The 24,840-nt window shown below is 37.4% G+C and overlaps 1 protein-coding gene across 4 annotated transcripts; it reads right to left on the bottom strand.

The window, feature by feature from the left end:
• Positions 1-1,700: 1,700 nt before the first annotated feature.
• Positions 1,701-23,057, bottom strand: Sgf29 (SAGA-associated factor 29). 4 transcript variants are annotated; one of them, XM_083132729.1, is made up of 7 exons: positions 22,977-23,057; positions 17,398-17,561; positions 12,436-12,570; positions 11,420-11,542; positions 9,425-9,583; positions 6,520-6,757; positions 1,701-2,427 (listed from the first exon to the last, which is right to left on the bottom strand). In XM_083132729.1, the coding sequence occupies exons 2-7, from the start codon at positions 17,434-17,436 to the stop codon at positions 2,231-2,233; spliced, it is 891 nt and encodes a 296-aa protein (XP_082988855.1). In that variant the 5' UTR covers positions 17,437-17,561; positions 22,977-23,057; the 3' UTR covers positions 1,701-2,230. The 4 variants fall into 4 exon arrangements, with proteins under 4 accessions (XP_082988855.1, XP_082988865.1, XP_082988857.1 ...); XM_083132739.1 differs by having other exon boundaries at positions 11,420-11,539; XM_083132731.1 differs by having other exon boundaries at positions 22,925-23,012.
• Positions 23,058-24,840: the final 1,783 nt, after the last annotated feature.

Here is a 24,840-nt window from a genome sequence, read left to right as displayed (position 1 = left end):
TGGTGGAACTAATGCCTATGGTTGCCTCAATCTCACAGTATGTCACACGACGATCTTGCAGTATTAGGTTTTGCACAGCATCAATGTTTTCTTGAACAACAACTGATTTTGGACGACCTTCGCGAATCTCGTCAGTGAGCGAATGGCGGCCACGATTAAATTCGTTATACCAGCGTTTCACAGTGGCAAAGGATGGGGCTTCATCACCAAATGTGGAAGTAAGTTGATTGATGGACTCTTGTCTTGATAATCCATGTCAAAAATCGTAAAAAAATCATCGCACGAAAATGTTCACGAATTAATTCCATTTTATTGTTGTCGCGCAATCTGCAAGGCAACATAAACAACACAAATGAAGCTATTGACAAAACATTTGAAGTACGTTATGGTCAATAATGCCAGACGATTCCGTGCAAATGTCAAATCGCACCTAACTTCAATCAGTGTTGCCAAGGCTCAAAATATAAATAGTGAGCCTCGTATAATTTACAACATACACGGTCATCACTATTACAAATCTAAGGGAGGTTAAATAAGGGCTTATAAACAGGATGAGGATTGATAGGCACTAAAAACTTGCAAAATAAGCAGGCAAATAAGAAAATACAAAATAGGTATTAATCGTTCTGCACATCGCCCTACGATGCCAGGAGTCCCAGGTTCGATTCCTGGCCTGGATGTTCGAGAGTGTTCATTCATCAAATCACTCATGTCCTTCGCAAATTAGCAAAAAGTGGCACAAAATGCGAAGTAAAGTAAAATAAATGAAATCAAATCAAATCAAAGTAAACATGCTGAACATTTTTCATTATTTTCATGGATTAGACACTGAAAAAGCTGTTATCTTCGAAATAAGCACTTGTGACTAAAAGTCACAAAATAACACTATACCTGTGAAACATGAATACCACTCACTCGGGCACATCATTACAGAGAACAATGACACGAGCAAGAACATTTTTGGATCCAATTTTTTTGCAGGCTGTAATCAATATTGATTTAATGAGGTGCAAATGATTTCACGGGATACTAATGCATTCTTTCTTTTACAAGTTTTGTGCCCCCTCGATGTTTTTGATTGATTTGTTGTTTTAAGTCCACTTTATGCACAATAAGGCTAATCAGGACTGGACCTACAGTTTTTAAAGTGGGATCCGAACCCGGGACTCCTTGATTACAAGGCGACGACGTTAGCTCTACACTCCTCCTCAATGGTGTAGTGGTAATGTCATTGCCTTGTGATCTAGGGGTCCCGGGTTGCATAGTGGTTCGGATCCCTCTTTAGCCTTACTGTGCATAAAGTGGACTTAAAACACCAACTCAATTAAATGAATACCACTCAGAAATGTCACGAGACTATTTTTAAACATAAACACCTACATTATCTGGCCAAGGAACAAGAAAAGGCATTTTATAGCAAATCGTTAGCCTATTATTGCCTAGCTGTTTCCATAGCGGAGATATCGCGATTTGACGGGAGTTGGCACCCTGGCGGCTGTTAAGCATGCCGCCATCAAAGTGCCCAAGGCTGAACGGAGGACCCTGTATTTTCAATACAACTTTGCATAGTTGTAGGATCAAGACAGAACTAAGTTTTAAATTTTTTGCATTCACTCTGGATAACTGTTTGTTGGGAAGGGAGTACCAAAAAATTCCTTAGCCACAAGTGATTCTTCTTCAAAATAAACAAAATGCACCTCAACATCTACAATATATAATTATCATTAACTTTTTTGTTTTGTGCATAGCTGCACATTTGAAAGCACATGCTAGAAAACCTTCTGTCCTGAGGAGTTTACAGGCATAAAGGTAAATAGATTCTGTCTTCTAAATGTTAATGAAACGTATTAATGTCATAAAATGCATTTTACTGCATTTCAAAGATAGTGATACCAACTATCCTTTTTTTGACTGGCTTTGCTTGAATTTACTTATTTTTTTATTTCTTGTGCATACACACATACGTTAAGTAAGAATTATAGTTGAATAGAGAAAATCTTTTAGATAAAATATGGGGCACACAATCACTCTTTCAACAACTTGTAACTGCCACAAGTCTGTTCTACAAACACACAAGGCAAATTTTTTGATTGCCTTCTGTTAAACACAGTGGATTTTCCATCCATCCTTGGTTAACAGTCCATGGAATGTGTACAGATTTCATTTTGAAAGAGTCACTTAACACCAGTTGACATTTCTAACTTGAAAAGTTTTTATTGTTTCATTCTTCTCACTGTTGTGATTCTTTCTTCTTGTTCTTGTCCTTAATTGAAATCATATACCGTTGCGCTACAGCAAGTGCTGGGGAAAATCCATCAGGGTATGATTTGTCTTCAAAGAGCACTTCATAATCGTCTGTTGCTGTTGCAGGAAGCTGATTCACCACTGCTTTGTAGAAGCATGTGGTCTGTGGGTACAAGGCCATTACTGAAAGACAGAAAAACTTCATGGAATCTTTTCATTTCCAAGGGAAATTTGCACATTAAAATAACTAAAAACTGATACAAACTTGACAACTTTTATTTGTAAACAGGGCTCGAAAAATCCCAGTCGTTAGGTCGCCATGGCGACTGTAATTTTGCTGTTCTTTTAAGTTTGCATGTACGAAATTTTGAAGAGTCTTAAGTTCAAATTGCAGTACAGCATAAGTTAGCAAATGATTTTTTTGAAAAACTCAATATGCTGACCAAGGCAGAAATTTATTTTATTGTAAAACATAAACTAAACGCAACGTTTCAACCTTCTAGCAACGTCTTCTTCAGACTCTGTACCAAGTATAAAAGACCTTGCTAGAAGGTTGAAACGTAATGTTTAGTTTGTTTTAAAATAAAATAAATTTCTGACTTGGTCAGCATATTGAGTTTTTCATACATATCATAGAAACAAGGCTTAATGGTGTTATGATTTTTTTTATCAACGTTGTGAACATTTCATAGAATCAGTAACTATTCCTTACTTTGTCCCCCAACCCCTAATTTTCTGCTTTCTCACATGATTTAGCAATGTTTTGAATACGGTGATGCTCAACTTCTTATAGTATGCACAATTGCCAGTCGGTGGTTTCCTGGTGCCTGAATTTCAGAGCTAGTGCCTAGCTCTGATGAAGATTTTTCGAGCACTGTTTATAAATATCCCCAAATTTCTCAACATAATCGATGCATTAATCCCATTGTTTATTTTCTTCTTAAAGGTTCGCATAACCACTTTTTTTATAGATGCAAAATAATCTAAGTTATTTTTAGTGGTTTTTATTTTATCTGGGATGTTTCGTTCTGGTTTCCCTGAACTTTTTTCAAGCTACACTAAGATATACATACAATAACACAACCTCACATGGCTAGCCACGCTACACTTCTAAGGAATGAAAAACTGTGTGTCCTTATTTCCTCCTAGGTAAACTGGTTTTTCCTTGCAGGTGTCATAGCTGGCCTTTTCTCCCCCTCCCCTCCTCCCTCTGGTGGCACTGACCTTCCCTTTCTCCTTTAACTCATCTGGCAAGTTGAAATCTTAGTGCAGCTTGAAAAAGTTCTGGGAAACCAGAACAAAACGTCGCAGATAAAATAAAATAAAAACCACTAAAAATAACCGTGTTAGATTATTTTGCACTATTGTTTACTAGTGTACCAATATGAACAGCATAAAAGTTTGGTCTGCTGTTCTAGTCGACGTCATGTTCAATCTCTTGTCATTTTGATTGATTGATCTATTTTTTATATTATGGAGATTCAACACACAGGCTATTTTTGACCATCAGACAATACAGAGGAAAAAAACCTTAACTGAAACAAAATTGAGAATAGGGCCTAACAAGAAAATAAAATATTGCCTGCTGAATGCTGTTTTGTCATCATTTCTTTACAAATGACTTTTGCATGTAGTCAGTTTGTTTACTAAACAAAATACACACACAAGTGGTTTTTATTTTTGCTACCCAGTTGCACAAAAACTACTCACTAGCATAGCCAGACATGGGCTCACCATGCCCAATTGAAATTTGCCATATTACGTTACTTTTATTTAGAGTTTCTTTTTAAAGTTCACTTTATACACCGAAAGGCTAATACGAGGAAACAATGTTACCGCACCATTGAGGTGGTCCTAAATTACATTCCTCTACAATTACATTTTATAGAAACATACGTGGGCGAAACCAAACTAATTTTTTTGTGAACTTATTTATTCACAATTTAAGTACAAACCTTCAATCCCCTTCAAAGTAACGTCATCTTTTGTGATGCGTGACAGCGCCTCAGTCGTTTTTTTTTCTTCACCTCAGCAACATCAGCAAAACGCTTTCCTTTCATTCTAGGAAACAAAAAAAAAGTCGCATGGGGCAAGGTCGGGTGAGTATGGGGGTCATACCATTTTTGGTCAAGAATTGTCGTACAGACAGGGCTGTGTGAGCCGGGGCATTGTCATGATGGAAAAACCAGTCACCCGACTGCCACAAATCGGGCCGCTTCCGATGCACACTGTTGTGCAATCGTTTCAAAACTTCCACGTAGAAAGCCTGGTTAACTGTCTGACCCTGCATAACAAACTCTAAATGGATGACTCCTCTCACATCGAAAAAACAAAGCAGCATTGTTTAATGTTTGATTTCACCTGACGAGCTTTCTTGGGGCACGGCGAACTTGAAGTCTTCCACTGGCTTCATTGTTGCTTCGGGATTGTAAGCATAGCACCACATTTCGTCACCTGTGATAATTTTTGAAAAAAAGTTTGGATCATTTTGGGACTCTTCTTTCAAAGCACGGCATGCTTCCACGCGACCTTATTTTTGTTCAGCAGTCAGGGCACGAATTTGGCAGCCACCCTTTTTATTCCCAAATCGTCTGTCAAAATTTCGCTGCACTGAACTCCAAGTCACTCCCGACAGCTCCACAATTTGTTCAATGGTCCGTCGTCGATCTTTGTTGATGATTTCACGAATTTTTTCAACATTGTCATGTGTTCGGGCCGTGGAAGGACGACCAGAACGAGGTTTGTCATCAATTGACATTTCACCATTTTTGAAACGGGAAAACCACTCAAACACTTGAGTTTTCCCCATAGCATCGTCCATGTACGCTGTTTTTAACATCTCAAGAGTTTCTGTTCCACTCTTTCTGAGCAAAAAGCAGAATTTCACCGCCGCACCCTGTTCCCAAAAATCAGCCATTGCAAAAAATGACGATCACACAAAACAGCTGTCACTCTAAACTCCGCCGAAATGTATCCTGACCTGCTTCAATGACAGCACTCGACTTACGGACTCAGGAAGGTTCGCTCTATGTGCTCCTAGCGGCAAAACACGGTACTACAAAAGCTCTGCCCACCACAAAATTAGTTCGGTTTCTTTTGGGTACGCCCACGTATGTAGCTATTTTCTTATAGATTTTGATGTGCTGAATAAAAAATGGTGTGCATTACACTTTGTTGACTGGCTCGTTTTCAAGCAATATCAACAAAAATAACTGAAACCACATTCAAATATTTTATCATTGTATGTTAGGGTGACCAACTTTCGGCCATGAATTTAAGAGAGATTTCAAACTTTCGACATTGAATTTACAGATTAAGGCCTGCTTCAGACGAAAGCATTTTCCTTAACATTTATGCCATGCCATATCTCAAGGATAGAACTCATCCTATTTCCGTAGCATAACGAATCAGAAGTGGCCTCTTAAATTACGAGTGCAAATGTAATGGTGGCCACATGATATGTAAACAATGTTATCACTTCACACATAGACATAACTTGGTGGGGGCAGGGGAAGGGGGGCTTTTGCCTGCCCCCCCCCCCAAAAAAATAGGTTTCCAATTTAAAAATAAAGGATACTTTTGTTAACCTCCTGGGACCTGATTGCGCATATGTAAATTACGTTTTAGTAAAATAGTTCTACACTTTTTACGGGATGGAAAACTTGTCGATCCTGCCTCCCGAACACTCAACTACCCTCAAAAGTTAAACCCCAAGTTTGATCCTGCCCCCGAAAGTTTAGACCCAGGTTTGATCATCCCCCCCCCCCCCCACCAAGTTAAGTATATATTATACAATGTAATTGCAAAAGCTAACCAAAATGTTACATGCAATGCTTCCGTCTTAAGTGAGCCTAAGGGAGATTTAGTCTCAACAAATTTTGTTCATTTTTAGCACCACAGCATCGCTCAAGCAAATGTTTCTGGAATGGACAATAATAAACAAAACAATTCATTTACATTTTACATAATAGAGATCACAGATCACCATAAAGAACAAAAATTTACAAATCTACATGCTTCTTAGTCCTAAACCGTATGTATTTGTTCAGAACTGAACTACTGCAAGATATGATGTAATGTAATGCTATAGTGGAACCACCAGCAAAAAAACTTGCACAGACTCGCAACTCCTGTGAACCGTACTCCCGCAAGGAGGGGAGGGAGAGAATGGAGTGTGCTTCATTATGCCCCGAGCTGAACTGAAGAAGGGTAAGCTGCACGGAGACTTTTCATCGAAGGTTCTTTTGTTTGTGGTTGCTCTATACATCAACTTACCAATAGATCCTTTTGGAAATAAGGCATGTGGATCAGTCTCTGGGTTTGCCCTCATCAGAGGCAGAGGAACAACTTGTCTGGAGCTCACTACATGTCGATCTTTCTGCTCATCATCTATATCATCAACTTCATATTTATTTGTGGCAGGGTCGTACGATACGACTTCTGCGAGAATCCAATTTTCGTCTTGTTCACCTTCTTCCAGTCCTTTGACAAGAGCTGCTACCATATCGCCTACCTGCAATAAAGTAAAGTCATAATTTCTATTTTCACAGATTTGTGTACTCAGAAGAAAATTGCCGTTATTGGGGTCTTACTGAAAAACACACCAAAATTCCTATTACTTATGCCCTATTGTTAATCTTTCTCTTTCTGATCTTATTACCCTTTTTGAATCAATAACCATACCAATACAGATAATGATGCTTGAAAATTAAATCAGCGTTAGTTTCCAACGTTTTGAGTGCATTCATTGCTCTCATCTTCAGGGAATGTTGATGATGAGATGAGATCAATGTATGTATTCGAAACATTGGAAGCTAATGCTGATTTAACTGCATCAGGGTGGCTACTCTAGGACCATGATAAAATTCAAGTATAATTTCCTGTTTCCAAGGCGAATTTTACAAAAATTCAAGGTTACAAGCAAATGTTCTCTATATTTCAACCTTACGTTTTACCGTCTCTCAATACCCCCACACAAATATACTAACAATACAAAGGGTCTGTGTGATTCACATGTATCCAAAATTTCTAATTCAATTTAATCAACGGTATATTTAAAACATTTAATTTGACGTTCATAGTTTACATTTGCCATTACACATACCCAGATTCGAAATACATCTACAAACACAAGTCAAAAATGTTATGGGCTACTCTAATCTGCGAAAAATTGTTAATTGTGTAAGAATTTCAAACTCAAATCTACCTAATCATCTTCAAGATATCTTGCAATAATCTTCCGTTTGTCAGATTACTCTACAAGGGACACTAGCAAAGTAAACGGATCGAGAGAATTCAGTTTTATTTTTTGCACAGCATTATTTTCCTTCCTAGATAAAAATTAAAACTAAACTGTCAAAAACTCGCCTCAGGCCTCATTTATAAATATGTATAAATTCAATAGGATTTGGATTAATAAAAGTTGCAATATTTCACGTCTATGGATTAAAATTCAAGCAAAATTCCCGGTGAGTAGCCACCCTGTGTATTTGCTCATATATAAATTGCTCCCCAAAACTGTGCTGCCTATTATACACGGACTAATTTGGACAGCCAACATGAAACCAAGCACATTTTCATTATGTCACCCAGTATGACACTTATATATCAACAAGCACAAATACAAATTACAAAGTTGAATTTCTTTAGTAATAATAATTTTAAGAAAAAGCACTATAAAAGAGAAATGGGTGTTTCCCAAGATTTTGACTTTGTAACCAGTGAAACTATTCTGGCAGAATTTGAGCATCCACCACCCGTTACACGGGATGCATACAAGTATTAGTGGTATTTGCTGGACGAGAAATAATAGAAAAGTACTTCCTGCTGCAAATACATAACGTAATTTTGATCTCGTTTTTTTCTACTACAGAATAAACAAGGTTGTTACAGATGTGAAAGCATTAGGTTGCTAAACACAGTGAAGGGAGAGAGAGGGAAGTGGTGTGGGTTGGTAACTCATTGTATAGCAACAGATGACACATTCCCTTCGTCATATTGTTTCTAAGTATAATTTAATTTAATATAATCCATCTTATGTAATAAATTGTACCTCTCTTTTTAATTTAAATTAAAGTTTTATTCTGGCTTAAATCTCCTTAATTAAATTTCATATATGTATTAAGTAAAGAGACGTAAAAATATTCCGCTGCCCCAACAGGTTAACAACCTACAACTGAGAAAGCCATTTCTTGAATCTAAATTGTACTGCGTATTATACATGCGTAAATACGGTAATTAAAATGGTTTGCAATATTTTTAGGTAATGCGTAATTATCACAAAATTAAACTTTTCTTGCAACACTGGCACATAATAAAAAAGAAACATGGAATTTTGCTCAATTTGCAGGAAAATTAAGACTGCACAGAAATGTTGTGGGGCTTCTTGCACACCCTGTGAAAGACCAAAATGCCAGAAAATTATCGGCTCATACCGATACATCGATATCACCTCAGCCCTATTTTTGATTTTGTTATACTGGTGACAAAATCAGCATTGACATAAATCTTGCTTGCGTAAAATATATTTTTTTTAAAATGACATACACGGTGTTTCAGTGACCTTGATTCAAACTGGCAGAATGGATGGTGACTGACCCAAGTAACCATATGAGATAAGGAACCCCCTGTCTGGAAACGTGTCATTAAAAAAGGTTAAAGCCAAAACTAGTTGGGGCTGCATATGACAAGAGGAATGAAGAAGACAACTGAAAGATGCAGCTTGTAGATGTAATACGGACATTCAGGGTGCACTGCCTGGCAGTATTGGCTGACGATTGGGTGCCAAGCCGAGGGACACCCCTTGCATCCCCTCCTGGCAAGAATCCTTGCTGTCTGTGGTATCGTCAGAACAACTCCAGAGATGTTAGAGCAGATGTGACAGAGTTACTTGCAATGCCGTTGTGCATGTATTTTGAACAGTTACTGTAACGTTCTCGTCGTATAGAGCTACAATACACTGTAGTAATGTCCGTATTAAATCTAAAAGCTGCAACTATGAGTTGTCTTGTTATTCCACTATCACAGACAGCCCCAAGTAGTTTTGGCTTATAACTTTTTAATGATGTGTTTCCAGACCAGGGTTCCTTATCTTATATTGGTACTTGAGTCAGTCTCCATCCACCCAGCCAGTTTGAATCAAGGTGACAGAATCACCCTGTTTATATGTTAATGAATTTACCTTCGCTATGTAATTAACATCAGCAGGTACAGCTCCGCACAGTGGGGGATTTTTCTCCCCTGGCTTTCCCACCCACAAAGGCAACGTCTGTGCAGAATTGTGCAACGACTTCAACAGTGCTCCACGGCGTATTGTCTCCTTGTTGCCTGCATTCCTAGCCTGGGAAAATACATAAAATGCAAAATTAGAAGCAGAAGTGTCGTTTCATAAACTGCAGCTCAGTCAAATGATTAGTGCTCCCGCCTTTGGTGTAAGTGGTCCCAGGTTTGATTGCTGGTGGGAGCTCAGTGTTCCCAGCACCATGAAGAGAAGGGGGAGCTACTCGTATTTGATATCTGTATTTTTGTTTTAATATTTAGCATCACTTTTCTGCTGCTTTGGCTAATTGCAGCAATGCGAATGAATGATGATTAGATGAAGTTGATGAAGACGTGCTCAGCCACTGAGGGGGAAATATTTCAAAGCAACTGAACAATGGTGGACTCTGGTCAGGAAATGCGGAAACCATGCTGATGGAACTTGAATATACCACATACCACCAGTAAAAAGCTGCTTGTCACACCATGGGCTTCAAAGGGCTGTTATACCTGGACTTTAATGGATTTGAATCAATCAATGAAGACTTTTTCAAACATTTTGAACCATTCCTTTTATTCTTAAAAGAAACTGAAAATAGCATACTTTAAAAAATAGCAAAAATGACCCTACACTAAAAACAAAACAAAAAGATTTCAAGTATTCCTTGTTCTGTTACATGCACCACCTATTTACAATATTTATATAATGTTCGTCAAATTTCTACCTAATACATGAGAAGAAAACACTTCATGACTATGTTTTAACCCTTAACTGGAGCCACAAGATTTTCTTTTTGCACTTTTCACAATGGACCACTCCACGACAATGATAAAATTCAAGCATAATTCCTGGTCGTCAATGCAAACTTTCCAAAAATTCAAGAGTACAAGCAGATGGTTTCTGAATTTAAACTTACGTGTTACTGCTTCTCACCACACACACACACACAAATATATTAACAATGTGTATGTGTGATTCCAATGTATCCCACAATTCAAATCCAATTCAATTAAACTGTACATATATTTAAAATATTTAATTTAAGGTGTAGTTACATTTGCCATTTCACATATGCATACCTCAAATACATCTACAAACACGAGACACAACTGTTACGGTATGCAATAATCTACGAAATTTTTTTAATTGTATAAGAATTTTAAACTCAAATTTACCTAATCAGCTTTAAGGTATCTTATCTTGCAATAATTTTCCATGTGTCAGATAGATTGTTCTGCAAAGGACACCAACAAAGTATACGAATTGAGAGAATGTTTTTTTTTCTACGCAGCTTTTTTCCTTGATAAAAATAAAAACTATAAAACTCGCCTCAGGGCATTTATAAATATTTATAAATTAATTGGGATTTGGATTAATATAAGTTGCAATTTTTCATGTCTAAGGAGGAAAATTTACGCAGAATTCCCGGAGACCAATAGTTCATGCATAAATCTCGGAATCAAGGAATTCCTGGTGAGTAGCCACCCTGACCTTATTATGTTAAAATAACTTGGTTGAACATACTTATATGCAGTGGGGAGTAAAATAAAGAGTTAACACAAAGTAAAGTAAACTAAAATACTAACACTAGCGGAGCCACAGGCTCCTGAGGACCATATGGGTCCAGGTTAAGTGAATTACAGATATTTCAGTTTACAATAGAACACAAGAAACAACATTTTCACAGGGTCCTGGGATCCATACGGCTGCAGTTAAGGATTAAGACAGATAGAGAGGTCACTTGTTTACTCACAGTTGGTTTAATTTCATTATGTTGCATAATTTTATATTTTGTTCTTTATATTCAACAGTTTCAGAACTTCATCATAAATATAATTGATATATCTTTATGTTCTAGCTGTCTTGCTTGTCAAATGTTATTGCATCAAAAAGAAATTAACAAAATTTTCACATTACCTGAATTCTCCTCTCATTTCGGATGAATCGTATTTCATTTACTTTGCTAAGAGCTCGTCTGATCAACTCCTCTTCTCGTTCAGCATCCGAGAGAGCTGACGTGTAAAGAGTTTTCAGTTTCTGCTGCAAAATACAAAAGGATTAAATTTACCAATTACTACTACTCATGTACACCAGTATTATAATACACTTGCTAGGCAACTCTGCTTCCAAAACTGCAGGTAATATGCAGTCAAGAGTATCAATATTTTATATAAGCCAGAAGAGTTTGCATAAAACATGGAAAGGAAATGAAAAAAAAGAAAGGAAAAGAAATAACTCCGCTATTATATTCTAGATGATCAAAAGTATCCGGACACACCGCGAAACGTGTGTTTATCATAGAGGGCAACACAGTACTGCCATCTACCGCGTGGAACACATGGTCAGTGATCTCAGTAGTCTGCAGACAGCAGTATGGAACGGTCTGAAAAACTCGCAGACTCTGATGGTAGGGTGTGGGTGTGACGAATACCTGGTGAACAACATCTACTAGCCTGTATAGTTCCGACAGTGAAATTAGGGGGTTTCAGGGTTACAGTGTGGTCATGTTTCTCCTGGAGGGGGCTCGGCCCCTTTGTTGCTTTACGTGGCAATGTCACGGCACAAGCTTACATTGATATTTTAACCGCTTTCATGCCGCAAACTGTTGAAGCCCAGCTTGGGGATGCCCATTGTGTCTTTCAACACTACCGAGCTCCCATCCATACTGCAGGGCTTGTGGGGGAGTGGTTTGACGACAACAACGTCCAACTAATGGACTGGCCTGATTTGAATCCCATAGAACATCTCTGGATGGGCCAACATGGTATTGACTGCCAGTGTTCCCGATGGCCCAAACTTGTACTTCATTTTCAGGTTTATGTCCGGATACTTCTGATCACATAGAGTATATATGATTTCTTAAAAGATACTTTTGTGATTCAAATTTGCTGATATTACTGCAATACATAGGGCTACTGTGATCATGATGATACCTGATAATATGGAGAGACTTTTTCCTCTTGATGAATTTTCTCATGAGCCTTGGCAATACCACTCAGATTGTGTTCATTCTTCTTTCTTTCCTCCTCAATTTGATGAACAAGGGTGTACAAGCCTTTCAAACGTTCCTAAGATAGTGAGAGAAGAGAGTACAAGTCAGGTTTTGGTCATGTAGGAAAAAAAGCTCTCTCAAGTAATTATTGAGAATTTAGCAGAACACACGTTTCATTCACGACACAAAAATAAAAACAAAAAGCATAAAATTAAGATTACACAAGTATTATATGAAGAATTTTCAGCGAAAAATGCAAGCTTGACCAGGACTCGAACCTGGGTCTCAGGTACACTGTTCCATTGCTATACCAACTGATTTACAGAGCCAGCCGATTTTTCGCTGTCACTGTTTTACCTGTCTGGAATCATCTTTGCTTCTTTGCTAGTGCCACCATAATGGGGTACGTTGCTTTTGAACACTGTAGATGGCGACATTGCATTGTTCCTCCCAGTGTGGCATGGTATGACAGAGACCTGGGTTTGAGTGCTGGTCGAGCCTGCATTTTTCGCTGAAAATTCTACGTAGTACATCTGTGTATGTCAAATCTTCGTACAAGTGTTATAGATAAAAATAGAATTAATGAGTAATATCATATTAACAGAATGTGAACGCCAGCAGTGGCTGTAAATAAGTGAGGCAGATTAATTGATCCTTTGTTGGTATAGCAGGGTGTCTGCCAAAATAACAAATCCCAAATTCTTGACTTTTTCATGACCTTTATTTATTCAACCTGCTATTTAGGTATAGTTAATTAGTAATTAAGAAAATAAATATTTATTTGATGAAAAATTTTAACCAAAAGATCAGTTAAGATGAAAACTGAAGGTGTATTTAACAAGAGAATTAGACTTGCTTTATTTATTAATGCATCCTGGACTGCTTTTGGCAGACTAAGAGGCTCTGGCATCTGAACTCGCAGCCAGTATAATCTTATGTAGGGCATGTGTTGGCCATCCCTATATGTTTGTGATTGTCCCTTCATCCATCTTATCTTACCACCATTCATCCTCATCTTGAAAATTAACCAAAGGGGCAGAAAAGTGAAGTAAAATAAACTAAATCAATCAATTAGTCATAGTGATAGCAAAAATTCTTGATCACAACTATAATTTATTGACTTCTTTGACAGGTAGAACCCTGTATAGGTTAATAAAAGCATATTGGTTTATCAGTATAACTGACAATAATTTTAACTGAACCAACTTTTGTATAAATAGTGCATAAGTGAAAGCACAACTCTGTTGTTTCGCTGTGTTTTTATAATGAATGATATTCAACTTGAGGTCATCCTGCAGTCCACTTTGTGAAAAAAAAAGCATGAACAGAATCTCATGTTTTAAGGAAACCGGATGAAAAGCCTCCTTACAGCAAGAAATTTGTGATATTTTATACATACATATTCTTCACACAATCACGATAATCATACCATGAATCACTTCAGTGAAGACCATACGCCCAATGCTTACCCAGCATGTTTTCAACACAGGATCTGATCTGTTTGCCCAAAATATGGCTGCAGAGAATCATTCTGCACAATAATTGTGAGGAAACTTGTTCACCAAATATCATTGAGAGATAATTTGTGTATTCTGATCAACACTTCGATCTCTGGCAATGTGTGTACTACTGGGCATCATGTCCTGACAGTGGCATCTCGTGGCCTCAAATTTGGCCGGGGCTTATTTTTTAAAGAATTTAAAATATAATGACAATTCACATGAATTACAAGAAATAGGTATTTTTTTCTTCTAAACTACAAAACTGGACTTACTTTTTTGAAAGAATTTAAAATGTAATGACAAATTACATGAATTACAAAAAAAAATGGGTATTTATCTTCTTCTAAACTACAAAACTGGACTTATTTTTTTAAAGAATTTAAAATATAATGACAATTCACATAATTACAAAAGAAACAGGTATTATTGTGAAACATACATTTTTACGAACGTTGACTCCTGTTCTTCTGCTCAGCAAATTTTGTTATTACTTTTTCGTTGAAGCCCTCTATGTTTGAAATGTATTCTATCTCTATTGTAAGCAAGTGCCAAGGCATTTGGTCTGTCTTGTCCCATTGCATTTCTTAAGCAGGTTTTAATACGCTTCAATGTGCTGAAACATCGTTCAGATTCAGCTGTTGCCACTGGAGTTATTAAAACTATGTTTGTCATTTTTACTGTTTCTGAAAAGGTACCCTCTAAATAATTTTAAATAAGAAATGAATGCAATCTACTGATGGAGTTTATGTTTTTCAACTCTTCACTACAATAAAGAACACGAAGTTCCCTCTTTAGTTTTCCCTCTTCTATGAAGGGATAATAAATCTGGGAAGATGCCTCTGTTTAAAGATTGTTCTCTTTCATTATGTCCTCGTAGAGCAAGTTCATGTCGACCACAGAATTTTAAGCAATCGATAATTCTATTTAATATATGCCTATTTTTCCGGACAAATTCATTGTGTCTTGTAATTGACAGCCTATGTCCTTCATCAATTTGTGTTCGAACATCAACCCTGCCAAACTCACTCAAATATAGCGAATGAAAGCCACCAAAACACTACAGAACAACACGCGAGATTGAACGCGACGCATCGGAAGTAGCCCCGAATCAGCACTCAAATCCATTGCACTCTCCCCTCCTCTCTCTGCTAGCATGTGACCTTCACTGTAGCGTAATTGGGCGTAGGCCACGCCTTCCTTTGCGATGTGCCCCGGAAAGCGATAATTGACATCAATGCCGCTAGGAGCGCTGTCGTATCCATTGCAACAGACGATGAATTTACGTGGGTAAAAATCGCCTTTTAAAAGACTGTGTGATAGTTATGCATTATGGTGATTGATAATTACGTGAATACGTCCGTTTTTCTTTAGGGGCTAAGCCCCGGAAGCCCCAAGGGACGAGACGCCACTGTGTCCTGATCTTTTAAGACCTACTTTTAAATTTCCTCAATTTAGTAGCAAGCAATGTATTTTCTTAATGTTATGGGTGAAGGATTATTTTAAGAATTCTGTGAGTCTTTAATTTGATTACTTGTATTTATTGTTTTAATTAAAATTCTAAATTTTAGAATTAAAGCATAATTTTCCCCCATTTTTATAAAAATCCTGTTCACTAAAAAAAAGTACAAATGTACCATAGAATAGATAAAGTATGCTACATACAGAGTGTTGAATAGTCCCCATATATATATATATATCCTGTTGCGGTCATGTTGAAAATTGACGGGTATTCAGTTTCTTGTGAATGATTTTATTTTTATGGTTGGCATTCCTGTCCTGAAGGTCACATAGAATTATGTATGTCAGCTGTTGCACCATGGCTGATGTGAGCGGACATAGTTACAGTGCGGAGGAATGGCTAGTGAGGTTTGTGTGGGTGCACTGACGGCAATTAACAGGGCAAACATGTACTGTAATGTAATGTTCCCAAATATGTTGCTGGAGGTCATTTTGACATGATCAGTGGTCAGTACTCTGAACTTATAATATGCTTCTAGGATATACACTAAATGCTCATATAAGGGATGTCCAATATCAGTATAGTCTACACTAACTCTAAAATGAACACACATTCAACTTTGTCATGCATAATGCAATGCAACACAATAAATTGAAAATACAAGGCTCGTTCAAGGTTGACCGGGATTTTCGTACGAAAAAAATCGATGAATAGCCGGATCATGATGAAACGTGCGGGTGACGTAATGTATTCCTTCGTGAGTAACTAGCGCCCTGCGTTAGGCGTTAGCGCGATGCGTCTGCTGGAACCAGTTTAAAAGGGTGTTCCAATTATATGTGCGTGTTCTTCCTATGCCATATTTACATGGTTTCGGGATGAGATCCCCACTTCAATTTCTCCTCATCTTGACATTGGGGGGGGGAGGGGTTGCCCCTAAAACACTTTTTTAGCTGAAACACAAAAACACGTATTTCTTCCTTTGGGCCCCTCTATACACCTGCCAAGTTTCATGGAAATCCAAGGGGGAGAGATAACCTCTCTTGTAAGTTAATAAAATGATCTACATATCACATAGCCTACTCACTTTCGATCTAAATTTTTTGTGGTAACTTTAAATTAAAGAACATCAAACAACGTCCCCAGGCATTTGCTACCAGAACTAGGAAGACGTCACATCGTTTTGTGAGAACCAGAGGAACGTAACTCCAATTTATCACATTTACAGGAGAGGAAAAAATGTATCCTTAATAAGAAGTCTAATTCTTAGAAAGAGTCGGTTAATTGAAGATATGCAACTCCACCCTACTGCTAAGGATTAGAAGTGGAAATATGTCATTATGACTCTAAATATAGCTCTCATTTTTGGAGTTATGTTCCTCTGGCTCTCATACAATGATATGACGTCCTCAGGGCTCAAGGTGTCAAATATCTAACTTCCACTAATCTTTCTGAGGTGAGAGCTTGGTTTAGCATCATGGTCATGCGTATTAACAAAACAATAGAATAAAACATTTGTCCAGAAGGGGAGGTAGAGAATATTTTATATGAGAAAGCCAGATTTAATGTACCCCTAATCATCATACATAAATAAATATTTAAAGTGAAAGGGCTTTTATAACCGAATTTTCTTGTTTATTTTGGGCAGCTTCTGTTTATGGCACTGAACGATACTGTCCACATGCTTCATTGCACATTTTTTTCCCATTTATACTGGATCAGTTATTAATTAAAAGTTTTTATCAGTACACATTTCATATTTGTCCACCTTGGTAAAAATCAATAATACCAGCATGAATAATTCATGATTCAAAGAAGGGAATGTATTTGCCCATTTTTCATACTTTAACACTTGGATTTATGGAAATGAAACAGTTCAGAGTACTATTAGTTAATACTAAATTTTCTTCAAATATTGTTCACTCTCTCAATAAATAGTACATACCTGCACCTGAAATGCTGCTGTATCTGCTGAAAAAGCCATGATTGTACTTCTTCAATTCCTCATCGGAGATGAGTCTAAGCACGTTTGCACATGTGACGTTTTGAAACAAAATGGCCTGCCACAATTACATATCCCCAGGAAATAAGAACAACTGCAAGTAGGACCTGTGCAAAATAAATATGAGACTAATGAGCAAAAGTACAAGTAAAGACAAAATAAGAGTGTCTATTGTGATGCAATTGCACATGTAGGAAGTAGAATCTATTAGACTTTTAGTACATGTACATAATTATGGAATGGTTATCAGTATGGCTTGGTTTTTGATGTCTTATTATTATCCTAGCCTGTTTTTCCATGCTCAACTTAGTATATTTCCGTTTATATTTTACATGATATTCCTTGTAAATCATGTTTGCACTAGTATTGTAAACGAATTATATTTGCCTTTTGCCTCTTTAATTAGAAACATGTTACAATAAGACACGGGAGATAACTGTGCTATTAAATAAAGCAACAAGGCAAAAGTCCCTTTCCTCCAATATTGATTCACTTTATGTTTGAGGAAAGTACTACAATATTCTAAGGTTATATTTTCACTTTTCATGTCATATTGTTGTAATTTTGGGGGCACCACGCCTATGAATATTGTGTGTGTACATACTTAACATGTCAATACTACCCAAGATGAAACTTATTAGCAACCAATCAGTGGTATGTATGGGTCTTACAACTTCAACAATTACGTTTTGAGTACTTATTATTCATACAGTTACATCCTAGTGCAGGTTGGGGAGGTGAAATAGGTTAAACCCTTCCTTTGGCAGAGCTTTCTTAAATGAAACAGCAGATGTATGAAAAATGGTACAATATACAATAGCTAGTAAAAAGGAATGACTGCGGCTAGAAAGTAAAGAAGATGTTCAAGACTTTTACACTTCAAACTGTATAATTTCAGACAATGTATGCACAATAATACGGACATATAAATAACGATCACCATTTTTCATGTTAAATAAGAGAATATAGTAGTTACAAGTTCGGAACCATGTAATTAATATTTCCATTCAGCAAATGTTCACAAATTCTTAAATGTCATACTTCACACTGGTTGAACACAGACCTTTTTTCAGTATTGCACACAAATGCACAAATTTACTTGTAACTGATCAAGATATAACCATGTTTATTACCATTTGCATCTCCGAACAACACGTGTCACTCGTTGATTTCGTAATTTTTACATTTGTACTTGCCTATTGCGCATTGTGAAACATTCTTTTAGGTGTCATATTGCTTTTTTCACGAAAATAAGTTCCATTTTTTTACATTAACAGTAATTATTGTTCTTGCTTCTTTGGCTTCCGTAACACACAATATGGCACATGCCAGGTTGACTAGCGTCGTGGATCACTGGGTTCAATGTTTCCAACCTCGTTAACCAAAAAATGCCTACAGACCATCCACGCATAGCCCCAAAAATCATTCACGGATAGCCCCACAAACCATTCATGGTAAGTTAGGTTAGGCAAACATTTAAAATTTGGGGTTATAACCAAAAAATGGGTAAACTTTCCGTATCCGGAAAATGGCTGAAATTAGCTAGTTGTGTCAATTTCAATATTCGTACTTACGTATTCTGCATTGAGAAACATTGCTGAAGGTGGCATTTCGCTTATTTCACGGAAATAAGCTCTATTTGCGACATATCGAGTAAGTTTTCTTCGGTGTTTTTTCCTTTCTGTAACACGTGAAATGGCGGTCACAGTTTCACCACTGTAGTCGTTATGCAATGTTTCCACACCACCACCACGCAGAGAAAGTGCAAGATAAGCGAAATTGAGTGGTCCACGATCGGCACATTGGTTATTATTTACTGGTGAAGAGGAATGTCGGCAATGTGAAATTCGTTATACTTACTAATTTTGGTCTCCTAATAGTGAATGTGCAGTTGAAGTTTGGGGCTCATTTGGGGCCAGGTGACTCTGGGCAATTCCTAACTTGCCTTTAACACAGACTCTATAGACAAAGCTGGGTAGCCGGAGCGGAGGCGGGGCCACGGTAGCGGGTGGTAGGTCAATTACCCCAGGGGTGGAGCTCAGAATCGGTGGGATATTTGAACAAAATATTTTCGTTTGAAATTTTTGGGTCCAAATTTCCCACCGATTCCGGGCTCCGCACCCTACTGCTTCCGCAGCCCCGCCTCTGCTCCCGCTCCCCGGCTTTCTCTATAGAGTCCCTGTTAAAGGCATGTTAGAAATGCAAAATCACAAACAATCATGATACATCATCACGAAACATGCAATACCATGCTCTATTATGAAATCTACTACATCTTCAACGCCTTTCAACTGTACCACACATCCTGCACACGTCATTTTAAATACGTTCAGCACGTTTAAATGAACATACGTATTGAAACATGTGACCAGTAACCTAAACGCATGTTTGGAAACACTGAACCGGATTACGTCATCACACACAGGCTACAGGGTCATTCCATGCCAAACGATCCAATGGTGGTTGCATGACGATTTTAGAAAAAAATCATTTTTAGTACATACGTTTGTACATGTTTCTAGATATCAAAACCACTGTTTAAAAATATATATATATATATTGTCTTTAGTTCTCGTGCGTCAGCCATTTTTCCAACATGGCACATGGCATTTTTTGCTCATGTAGCAGTATACGGAAACCTTAATATCTGAAAAACTATTAAAGCTAGAGACCTAAAACAAAATTTATTTTGTAGCTAATGAAGTATACTTTCTATGATATTCAAGTATGTTTTACTCAAAATTGCATCCTAAGGACGAAAATTATGGTGGAAATTTGGGTAACAATAGTTAAAAATTTGGATATTTAAGCCCAATTTTTTAAATGAAGGGGTTTAGTCTAAGGCTTGATTTTTTTTTATGTGTAGACCTACCTGCAGGGTGTCTGTAAATAAAATATAAGTGCTTAGAAATGCACCCCTTTTTTACAGCATGGTCTCAAACATGGCCTTCATTGAATTTTGACAGTTTTCGGGGTCAAATATCTCAGATGGGTCCTCTTGAAAAATTCTGAAATTTGGTACAAAGGAAGCCCTCCATGAACCAAACTCACACTAAAACCTCAACCTTTAGATTCAACTCATTTTGGTCAATATGAGATAACGTATGTCACCTAATTTCTGACATTGCAAAGTAAGGTTAAACTATATCCCATACTTAGAATAATGAAGTCTTTTCTTTTTCTATTTTAAATTTGGGTTAAATAAAGCCTCATAAAAGATAGTAACATAAGGTTTTAATACTCGACTTACCAGAAATTGAAATTACAAGGTATGACAATTGAAAATCTAATCTCATTGCAAAAAGGTTTGATTTATTAGGTACCCATGACCAATTGGTATTGTCAGCTCCAAAACTGAGATCCCTCACATTTTTTAAATGTAGAAGTAAATGCAGCTTAAGATAGGCAGTGGCATGCTCAGGAATTTCGAAAGGAAAGGGAGGGGGGTTACAAATACATTTTTAGTATACAGCCCTGTTTTTGCCACATTATCTTCCTTTGCCTAATGTGTCGAGAGTAGTGACTTGTGAATGTTCGTTATCTGTGACTGGAAATGGAGTGCTCTGTAGAATTTTTAACTGGAGGACTGTCATAAATACACTTTTGGTAAGACCTAACGAACTTGGTGAAAATGATAAAACACTTCTTAGGTCAAGACTACAGGTGGCTGACTTAGAGACAATATGCAAATACCATTGAAAATAGTTATTTATATGGTAAAGTATGTTGTGATCTTCAGAAGTACTAATTTGAGTTGGTGTTTTTTAAGTCCACTTTATGCACAGCAAGGCTAATCGGGACTGGACCTACAGTTTCAAGTGGGATCCGAACCACTTGTGCCTCCACCAGGTATCGAACCTGGGACCCCTTGATTACAAGGCGACGATGCCAGAAGTACTACTTAAAGAAGAAGTTAAGTAAGGGAATTTTTAAAATCAATTTGCATCATATGGTAAGGCAAAAAGTGTCAAGTAAGCCCAGTTAAATCAATATGCCTGACATGCTGGAGTAAAATTTTCATATCTGGAGAAAGTGACTCACTTAAATGCCAGAATGGAAATGAAGTCTTTGTGACAACCCAAGAAAAACAAAGGAATACATGAAGTCTGTTCTGCTTTTGATGTATCTCCTGTTTCAAAACTGAGGAAGCTGATTGCAGAAAAACAATAAAGTGCTCTTGCTTGAAAAACTATTCACATCATACAAGTGCAAAGGAAATTGGAAAGTTGCTTTTCACAAAGTATTAGAACTGAAGAAAAGGAAGGCAAGTGTGACAATCCCTTGCATGGCCAGTACAATCATATAATTGAAATTATAAGAAGAAAAATGTAAATTAGTAAAAACTAACGTTGAAAAGGTCAGAATGATCAGTTTGATTGCTATCACTTGGTCAAGAAAAATATATGTAATGAACTGAAGGTTTCTAATAATTTACTTACGCCCGATTGTATAAAACAGTTGATTCTGTGGTTGTAAGCTGCACTTTTTGACTCTCTTTGCACCGAAGCATCTAGTTGGATACACGGTGCACCACAGAGTCGTCTAGTTCGTTGATTTGGAGTCAAGTAGTGTATTTGGTGTCTGCACCGTTTGCACTACCTTCCAGACCGGTGTATGTGTGGTGCATGATCACGTGGTGAGTACTAACTAATCAAATGACCGTTTAAAGCAGCTGACAGGCATTTGTTGAATCTTCTAAACTTGAACACCGCTTTCAGTCTAGTTGGTTGAACATAATTTCCTTGCACCACCCTGACACTGGATACACCTGCACCGAGTGTCAAAAAGTGCAGCTAACTAGCTAGTCGTAACCTAACGACGTAAAATTATAAACACCAATAAATCTAACGGTAAGAGTCTAGTTTACGTCCTTTTCCTAAGGAATACGTGTCATATATCGTTGGAAAGGTTATTTTATAAGGAATTCAATAAAGTAAATCCCAAGGCGAGGAAAAATTTCCTGGGGGAGAAAATCGAGAAAAACCGATGTTGTCCGGATATGCGTCATTGAACGTACTGAGGACATTTTTCGATGATGAAGCACATATTTAGGGGTGAAATGAGTGCTAATGGAACCTAACCTAACCTCGTAGGCATACCTCGTTCCCGTTAATGGTGTGACAGAAAGCGTAAAAAAAACAACTTACTCTACAGATGCCGGAGCGCCGGCTGTCTGCTAGCACGGTTTTGTAAACGGGCAAGAAGGAGTGCGCAAGAAAGACGTAAACGGGTAAGAAGGAGTGGGCAAGAAGGGCGTAAACTAGACTCTAGCCATTTCGTGGTTCTGCAGTACGCTAGAATTATCCTTCATTAATATCGTTCACATTTTGTGTATTGATAAAATTTGACACTAAATTTTGTATTTATTTGTGTAAGAGCAATCCAATGTCTGTACTTAGCCTATCATTACAACACTAAATAATAAAATCAATAAACGGTAAGCCCAATAAACTAAATTAATATACGTCACCGAATACTCTGGTATTATACAGTAAGGAGACAAACTTCATTAAGCAACTCACAATATTAATTAAAAACTTTGTATTCTTTTTTGTACTAGCTATCAAAAAATTCATTGCCCACCATGTTTTTATTAGTTGCAGTGTTACCAAGACAAGAAACAAGAATAAACCATGATGTTACCAGATTCATGAAATTGGCATTTCCGCTACGATGAAATTCGTTTCAAATTCATTCATTTTTTTTCCAGATAAACCTCTTAGAAGACGAAGTTTCTGCTGATGATAAGTGATGATAATCGATGATAATATGGTTGATAAGTGTTTTGAAATCTGATTTCAATTCGGAAAATGTAAATGAAAGGGTAAAGTTTGCACATGTAAAATTGACATTTTGATTCTGGTTGTGGCAACTCTGCGATGAGAACAAGACGACGAGGACTGTTCAACGGCGGTGGCGGTTAGAATCTCGTATTTTAATAAATTACTCTATGGCGGGCGCGGTTCTACCCTTAGGTCACACGGTCACGTGCCCCTCCACCAATTATGTATTTAAAAATAACAATTTACACTTGTTTGCAACGCTTGTATTTTATTCCCTTTGCCGCACGCGAGAACTAGTGAATTATCCAATCAGATGCGAGAATCTGTTTCCCGCGCGTTTCTGTCGTCTGCACCTGCGGCCCTTTCCCGCCTAAGCCGCGCGTCAGGCTAAGTTTGCAGCAGGTTTTATGTATCAATCCGCGCGGGAACTGAGCACAGAATCTTCCGTCATTCCGTGCCAGTCTTGCCTCAACCGCCGAGCTGCTTACATCGCAGACACTGAGAAAATCCACAGTATTGCCAACCGCACAACACATCAAAACCCGCATGCATGTCAAGCGGAATATATTTGTGTTTCTTTTTGTCTCCTGAAACATAACATTTTAGAAGTACTTTCGGCGCATAAATTATTTAAAAAAATGTGTCATTATTTAATATAAATGCGAAATATCTTCGAAACATGAGAGTATTTTTCCCAGGGGGGCAAACAAGTCATATTTCCCCCAAAAGAGTGTAGTTCCCTAATAACATTGCTTAAATTTGAATTTATTGTGTTAATGCAATAATTAACACATATTATTGTGGCTAAAATGAAATTATATGTGTGAAATACATAATTTTTGGTTGACTTTCATTTTCCAGGAAGGGAACGGTCCCCTTGCCCCCCCTTCCGGACGCCCATGAGCATGTGTGTATATTTCGAGCACGCAAAAATAAAAATAAACAAAGATATATATATAAGTAAACAACGACAGGCCCTCTTGAATTTAATGACAAATTATTGTTTTTGGTTTATAAAAAAATACGTTTATGAAAACCTTTGTTACTGTAAGACACACGCACTTCAAGTTATACCAGCAAAAAAAAAAGTATGATTTGTTATTGTGGATATATACAATCAGGTGCATTGTCTGCTGCTATTATTCTGGTTACAATTTATGAATCACTTCACTAAACCAGGATTCAAATCTTGGTCTGTCCATTTCTTGCTAATCATCCATCCCTTTCCTTGCACGGAACAGTAAATATATGCGCCCTCAACAAAGACGTCATTGCCGTCAGTGCGTGAAACAATAAGCCTCCCCCTTCCCCTCTCCCTTTCTCGTCGGTTTCTTCAGCCCTGGCGGTGGTTTTGCATGGTGATATATATATATATATATATATATATATATAAAATCAATATCACGCCCCTCCCAGAGTTAAAGCACGTCTGGTCCAAATAATAAACATGTTTCTTCTCACGGGGATATCTTTTAATACCGGGGACATTCTTTTGTAGTCAAACAACAAACAATCGTTTCCTCTTCCTAAACTCAAACCGCAAATCATTCAACACCCGGGATACAGTTCGTGCGCCCATTGACGGCAAAACACCTCACGCCCT

Source organism: Lepisma saccharinum, chromosome 1, assembly GCF_977018435.1.
Source record: "Lepisma saccharinum chromosome 1, izLepSacc3.1, whole genome shotgun sequence".
Taxonomy (NCBI): Eukaryota; Metazoa; Arthropoda; class Insecta; order Zygentoma; family Lepismatidae; genus Lepisma; species Lepisma saccharinum.
The sequence above is the reverse complement of the archived record's forward strand: the minus strand, read 5'-3'. Positions and strand labels throughout refer to the sequence as shown.

Bases quoted from the DNA above. Each gene is read 5' to 3' on its own strand.
- Sgf29 (XM_083132729.1), bottom strand. From the start codon at position 17,436: ATGGCTTTTTCAGCAGATACAGCAGCATTTCAGGTGCAG. The intron at 12,571-17,397 runs GTATGTACTATT...TCACTATCTTAG, and splicing joins CAGCAGCATTTCAGGTGCAG to GAACGTTTGAAAGGCTTGTA. The intron at 2,428-6,519 runs GTAAGTTGATGT...TCTGTCTTTCAG, and splicing joins ATTTCCAAAAGGATCTATTG to TAATGGCCTTGTACCCACAG.